Source organism: Galeopterus variegatus, unplaced genomic scaffold (assembly GCF_000696425.1).
Source record: "Galeopterus variegatus unplaced genomic scaffold, G_variegatus-3.0.2 Scaffold20501, whole genome shotgun sequence".
Taxonomy (NCBI): Eukaryota; Metazoa; Chordata; class Mammalia; order Dermoptera; family Cynocephalidae; genus Galeopterus; species Galeopterus variegatus.
Window position 1 is genome coordinate 1,701 of NW_007746612.1, and position 7,815 is coordinate 9,515.

The 7,815-nt window shown below is 38.6% G+C and overlaps 1 protein-coding gene across 1 annotated transcript; it reads right to left on the reverse strand.

Annotated features, from left to right (window-relative positions):
• Positions 1–1,194: 1,194 nt before the first annotated feature.
• LOC103583198 (mitochondrial 10-formyltetrahydrofolate dehydrogenase-like) lies at positions 1,195–5,900 on the reverse strand (the record flags this gene model as incomplete). Its single annotated transcript, XM_008564584.1, has 3 exons — positions 5,826–5,900; positions 1,406–1,476; positions 1,195–1,320 (listed from the first exon to the last, which is right to left on the reverse strand). Coding segments are annotated over exons 1-3 (242 nt in total), but the record flags the coding sequence as incomplete, so codon positions are not given.
• Between the last annotated feature and the right edge of the window lie 1,915 nt (positions 5,901–7,815).

The following is a 7,815-nucleotide window of genomic DNA, read 5'->3' on the forward strand; positions in this document are numbered from 1 at the left end:
TACATGCAGAGACTATTGCTGGAATACTTAAGAAACTAACAAATAACCATTAATAACATTGGTTGTCTCTAGGGAAGTAAACTGGTTAGCTGAGTAATAATGACAGGAGGGAAACTTTTCACTATTTACCTCGTTGTACCTTTTGAATTTTGAAAATTTTGAATATATATCTATTTTTTTAATGAAATTATTTTCAATGAGTAAAACAAGTTGACTGTAGCCATGTGACCATGTAGCTATGCCAAATGAAGTTTTATATGTATATATTTTAAGTTCTAAAAGAAGAAATAAAAGAGTTGATAGGTAAGGAATTGCAGACTCTTCCAGGATACAGACCAAGTTTTCTCCATGAGTTATGCACCCCAGAATGCCTACTACTATGCACTGCACATAGGAAATGCTCAGCTAGTGTTAAATTGGCTACCACATTCTTTTCTCGAAAAGCTACTGTAGCATTAAAAGATTTTTTTGAGAACTACCTGTTCTATTTTTTTAAAGTATTTCCTTGTTATCCACATCTATATGTTTTTTTTTTTTGTCTTTTTTCGTGACCAGTAACGGGATCGCAACCCTCAGTGTCGCGCCCGTACGGCGACCGGCAACGGGATCGCAACCCTCGGTGTCGCGCCCGCACCGTGCTCAACCAGTGAGCGGACCGGTCTCTATATGGGATCCGAACCCTAGGTGGGAGCGCCGCCGCGCTCCCAAGTGCCGCACTCTACAGAGTGTGCCACTGGGCCGGCCCCACATCTATATGTTTTTATACAGTTGCCAAAATTATGTAGATTCTTTTGCATGCTTTTCCCTCATCTCCCTTACCTTTACAATTTTTTTGATAATTAAATTTGAATGCCTGCATAAAACTTTTTTTTTTTAATGTATCATAATGACTCTAAATAACTCTCTAATTATTGGACACTTGGCATTTTGCAGGAATTGAATTGGTGTGTAGACGTTCGAAGGATTTCATTGACGTACACTATGCTTGTTTCCATTGTCATGGAAGTTGTAAATTATGGAATCTCTACACAATGCTTTAGGTAGCTATTAAAAATGAATATTTACTAATATGAAAAGCTGTCTATGATATATGAAAAAAGATATAATATACAATACCATTTTTGCATAAAGACATGCTATTTATAAAGGCATGTCTCTGTTTTTAAGTTTGTAGGAGAGGAGGAGATTCTGCACCTGGCCCCTTGGCCTCTTACCTGTGCTGGTTTGAGCACTAAGGTATTGCCTGCTGCCAAACATGCAGCACTCTTCCATGCCAGCATCATCAGGGGGTAATTCCAGGGAATGATAATGGCACAGACACTGCAGGGGAAGAAATAAGACATCCTTGGTTGTCTCGAACTAACAAAACTCTTAGGAGTCCCTTGAGGCACTCTCCTTGTCTTACCCAAGCGGCTCCTTCTTGGTGAAGGTCAGATTGCGATTTGGACGGGCCTGATTGATGGGAATTGTAGAACCCTAAAGAATAAAAAAAGTTTCATCTCAAAGAATCCATTTTCTGTCCTCTCTTTTTTTTCTTAGCTGATATAAAAAGATAGAGTTTGATTTATAAGAAGCAAATCCATACCAAAAAAGGAACTGCTATTTCTCTATCAAAAGCACCACGGAACATAGGTGAATAAACATATTTCTAATTTAGTTACTCTCCATTCCCAATTTCTTGGCTTGGCAGAGAATGTTAATCGCTTGCCCAATATCCATTCTCCCCTCTTTCCTTAGTAACAGAATCCTTGTATTAATAGTGGAGACAGCAATGTGCCCAGATAAGACACAGTGTTTTCTAGTCTCCATTGCAGATGAGATGGTCAATGGAGGATTAAGCACAAGGCATTAGGAGGGGAGTGCTCTTTAACATAAGCTAAGCTCAAGCATGTGCTCTTTTGCCCTTCCCTCCACTTCCACATCCTCCTCTTCCTGCTCAATATGTTGCTGAAATGGCTGGCACTTGTGACGGTTATCATGAGACCATTAGACATTGTGAGGGTGGAGGTCATATGGTACTAAGGATGGCCTGGCAGAGAAAGAGAGAAGGAGCCTGCATCTCACATACTAGCTCCGACCGCTTGCCTTTGGGCTTCTTGAAAGTGAGAGAAAAATAAACTTCTTACTTAGGTTTTCTGTTATACATGGCCAGATTTAATCTCAACGAATTCACAACAGTGGTCTTTAACTGGAGCTATTCATTTGCTTTGCCACATAAAATATTATTGCTATTACTAACACAAGTGTACAGTTTCTTATCTGAAACCCTTCTAGCCAGGTGTGTTTAAGAATTTAAAAAGTTTTGGACTTTAAAAACATAATATAGTATATATACCTTATATTATGTTGCATTATCTACTACCCACTGTAGGATCTAAGGCAGCCCTCTATAATCAAACACGTTAATATTTACTCAGCAAAACATGCATATTCACTCTAAGTGATATAAATAAAGATTATAAGTATACATATGTTCATTCAGGTCAGGGTTTGGCACCAAATGCATTTAAACTAATCAAACAAATTAATTTTCAGGTTTCAGAGCTATTTGGATTTCATAATTGAGGAGAATTTAATTCATAATTCAGAGCTATTGGATTTATAATATGGACTGAACCACTATTACTAACTACTTACATATGCATGACTTTGTAGTTGAACGATAATAAAAACTACATTTTTGTGCAAGAACCTACTGTGTTGCAGACTTGTATAATACTGCAGTATATAAATACTTATTTCTAATTCTCATAACATACTTGCAAAGTATGTATTATTGTGACCATTTTACAGAAGAGGCAGGTAAGGCTCAGAGAGATAAAATAACTCTAACATCAGCTGGTAAGAGTAAGTGGCAAAGCTGAGACTTGGATCCAGATCTCTCTGACTCTATATCAACATTGATGACAGCAATGTGCCCAGATAAAATATTATATTTCTCATTCTCCTTAGCAGATAGCAATGGCCAAGGAGAGATAGAAGCACAAGACTTTGGGAGGGTGGGAATGCTTTTTAAAGCCCTTTATCCCTTCTCCACTTCCTCCCTCTTCCCCACTTCTTCCTTCTTGCTGCTGGGAATGTGGCTATGATCGCTGGTTCTGCAGTGGCTATCATGAGTCTATGAGCAGCATGCATTCTGCTGTTTGCTACGGGCCCTACCTTTTGTATCCCCAATGCTGAGGCCAAGTATAATTGTCATTTACCATCACACATGTGCTATTTATTATCTTATAGTAAAAGGAAAATGAAATATTTATTGTATTCATGTCTTCCTCAAAATTTTTCTCATAATCAGTCTGCTTCAATCATCTACATTAGCTCTCTGGCCTCTGTAGGCATTTGAATTTGTAACCCCTATATGATACCAGGCTTCTCCCTATACGTCTAAAAGACTCTAGATACCCTTAGGAGGCATTATAGTAAAGTGCAAAGAATATCATTACAATTTAGATTCAGAAAATCTTGAGTTCAACCTGATTCTATGGTTTACTTGCTATGGATTCTAGGAAAGGCATTCATTTCCTTAAGCTTCTGTTTCCTTACTTGTAATAAGGAGATAATAGCTGTCCATTTACCTCACATGGTTATTATAACTTTTGCTATGGTCTGAATGTGACCCCCAAAATTCATGTGTTGGAAACTTAATCCCCAATGCAACAGTGTTGGGACATGGAGCCTAGTGGGAGCTGTTTAGGTCATGAGGGCGGAGATATTGGACTACTGCCACTATAAAAAGGGCTTGCAGGAGTGGATTTGCCCTATTCTGTTTTTCTGCTACTTGAGGACACAATGTTCCTTCTCTCCAGAGTTTACAGCAACAAGGTGCCATCTTGGAACCAGAGACCAAACCTTGATCTCTGGACTTGATCTTGGACTTTCCAGCTTCCACAACTGTGACAGAATAAATTTCTGTGCTTTATAAATTACCCAGTCTCAGGTGTTCTGTCATAGCAGTGCAAAATGAACTAAGACAACCATGTTATATAGTTGAGAAAACCTACATACAAGGTGGATCTGACACAGTGCCTGGAACAAACAAGTAAATGTTAATCCCTTTTCCTTTTGGAATGAATAACATTTATGCTTACCTGAATTTTATCACACCAGCCAGAAAAATATCTGAATGTTTGCACAGACATTCCAATGTGAGTCTTCAGAGCCAAGGTATAGACAGCCCCTGAATCAAGGGCTTCAATGGTTGCCAGCTCTTCTTGGTTCTCTTCCAGTAGGTCTGCAAGTCTTTATGGTCAGTGAAAGAAATTCATTCATCAAACATTGACTGAGCCCTATTACGTATAAGGTATCATCCTAAGGACTGAGAATTCAGAGGTGAACACAAATGGATCACATCTCTGCCCTTACGGAGATCAGAGTCCAGTAGGGAAGATAGATATTAAACAAATAATTCCATAAACAATTTGCTTCAAGAATTACAAAGGGAAAGCAGAAGGTGGTGAAAGCATGTATAACTTGCCTCATATATGTATAAGAAGCAGTGATTTACCGTGACTGAGCCATGGTAAATCAAGGAGATCAATAATAGAAAACAATGGGAATGTGGATGGTTCATGACTGTACAGGAAGAGGTTAGAGGGCAATCCATAGCCCTTGAGGATTTTGGGGCTGGTATAGAAATGTTTCCAGCACTAACGGAAGAGGACAAGGTAGAAACAAATGGAATGAATCACAAACACAACATATTTCTGTTTGGTGTCCAGTTTCTGTGGGAAGATAAGTGCAGGACTGCATGATGGCTAGGCAATAGAATTCATCTTTTGTGTTCACCTCCTCCATTTGTTTTCCTTCCTTCCTTCCTTCAGTAGTTCTCTGAGCTGTTCCTTTTGGGCCATTCGAGAGTAGGGCTTGAATCCCCTTCCCCCAATGTTTCTTCCAGATCTTGCTGTAAGATATCTTTTGACCAAGGTCAGACATTTGGCTTTCGGCAAGCAGAAAATGGAATTTATGATAGAAACGAATTAACTCCTGGCATACTTAGTTACTGATTTAAAATACTCCTCCCAGGCCTTAGTATTTTTCCTCCTTGCTCCTATTCTTTACACATCAAGTAGATCTAAAATTTGTCTTTGAAAACAACAGGGTGCTGAATATCTCCACTGGCTTTTCTATTTCCATTCTCCACCCTGCTCTGTGACCCTGGAGGATGACCTTTATAGACTCCCATCACCTGGCTCCCTTGTTCTCTCACTGGAAGGCACCTGCAGGAGGAGAAAGAGGTTGAGGGATTCAGTGCCCTGGCTCCCTCACTGATGGGCTGTGGTTTAGCAGCCGCTGTGTCCCTCCACCAAAGACCACTGTAGTGTGGTCTTCTGCAGCTACAGATCTTGCCAGATTCTAGTGACAGTTCCTTCCTCTGTCCCTTTGTCCCTTCAGACCTTGGAGGAGTAGCAGCTTCCCCCTGCTGCTAGTCCTGCGTGGGGTGCTTCATTATCCTTTGTGGGATTCCCTTGACCTTGCCTATGACTTTGTAAATAGTCCTTTACTAAACTTCTTTTCTTACTAGGACCCTGACTGATACAAGCAATAATACAAAAATCAGGAACTCACATATATGAGATTTTATATGATTCAAGTAACAGAAGGCACATATATAATAGGTGCATACTAGAATGTTTTGCAGGAATTCTTTAAATGTTGGCAATGTTAGCCAAGATCCATTGGTAGCAGACTTGCTTTTCTAAGAAATATAGCTGGGCTGGTTGGTTAGCTCACTTGGGAGAGTGTGGTGCTAATGACACAAAGGTCACGGGTTCAGATCCCCATTCCAGCCAGCTGCCAAAAAAATAAATAAAAAATAAAAAACATACCTGTACATCAGTCTTCCTCTTTCTCTTGCATTCATTCTTCCCCATTCGCCATTTTCAAAAGCATCTTTTGCTGCTGCTACAGCTTTATCAACATCCACCAAAGAAGCATAGGCCACTTTGCATATTGTCTATTTCAGTGTAAGTAAAAATAGGTTATGTAAGAGATATATAAAAATGATTCTTGAAATTAATCTCATGTTAATAGGAAAATAGTGTATTACTTATTAAAATCCAAAGAATTTTATGATGAAAAATTAATACATCCAGCAATACCATAAAGAAAAAGAAACAATTATAAGATGAAAATTATGAATATGAAATTGGTACTTTATGTGTTACACTACATTATGGAAGAACACATTTAGGATGACTATATACAAAGGTACTTCAAAAAGTTAGTGGAAAAATAGGATTAAAAGACAATACGAATCCTTCCATGAACTCATATTTCTCCTAGTGCCTTAGGGAAGCTGAATTTCTTGCCATGAGTTTTCAAAGTCTGAAAATTTTTTTCCACAGGTAGCTCTACATTGAGGGATGTCTCTGATGTGTATTGATACAGCTATATGTCTAAATCATCATAAATATTCATATTATGAAATAGGTTACTATGGTTAACAGCAGCCAGTACCAAAATCAAATAGTTGAAAGAAATGCATGAAGTACGTTTGTAGAAGTGCTTGGAGGCATAGCAATAGAATAAAGTAGCTTCTTAAAGTCTGCTTGTTTTACAGCTGTGCATAAACTAAAAATCCATGACCACACTAAATTACTCACAGATCCATCTGTGGGGTTGATAGTGTCGTAAGTCTTTCCATCATCTGCATCTATGAACTGTCCATTTATGAAACACTGATAGGGCATTTTTACTGTCATTTCATTGACCTCCTTTGAAACCTAAGAGAAAATTATGTTAATTCAATGAAATTCTGTGCTTATCAATTTGATAACAAATAGCAATAAGAAGCTCATTTCTCTAACTCAGAGGAAGACATTAAGTCAACGGGATCCTGGTTCATACCATCTGGAAGAGTCAACCGTATGTAAGATTTGGGCCTCAAGATGCTCAGCTTGGCCACTGAGGCAGGAGGTTAGCAACTGATGACAGAAGTGCTCTAGGCTGGGCTTTACAGAGATCTGACTGTCTTCCTTACACAGGTGAAAGAGAACTCAAAGACCTTCAAATGATGGAAACACCACCATCTAGTGGCAGCACTGACGGAGCACAACTAATACTTCATGTACATCCTTGAAAATGCCTTTGTGGATAGGTTTCCTCTCCACTGGTGCCACTTAAGGTTTTCTTTCCTTAAGTTCCTCCCAATTTTCACTTTCTTTCTATTACATATGTGTTGCCTAAATTGTACTCCCTGCCATTGCCTAGCAAGCAAATTTATGTTTGTCAATTAATTTCTATGATGCTCAGTTTTTTCAACAATAAAATGAGATGATATCTGCTTCATACAGTTATTGCAGGGAATAATTGAGATAATATATGTGAAAGAGCATTATTGGCATAAAATTTCATATCACTGCAAGGTATAAAAAAGGAAATTTAATTATTAAAAAAAATGTCATATGGAGAAATCGGTAATTTTAAAAAAGGAAAAAACAGCAAGAAATTATCTTGCCTTTCCTCACACCAAGTGCTCACGTTCTATGAGGTATTTCCATTGTGTTTGGTAGGATGTGATGAAGGAAACTTCACGTGAATTGATGTGTTCAATCCCTGCACATAGTTTGCTCTTCTAAAATCACTGTTCTGGGAATATGCTGAGTGTCTTACGTGTAGCATCTAATTTGATTTTCCCAACCACCCTATAAGGTGGATATTATTATTATCCCATCTAACATATCAGGGAACTGAGGCTAGCCCAAGGTCATACAGCTAGTAAGCTGTGCTACTTGGATTCAATCCTAGGTTAATTGGACTCCAGAAAAGACCTGAGAAGGCCCTCATCTCTCTCATCTGGCTGACCTTGAGGCTCTG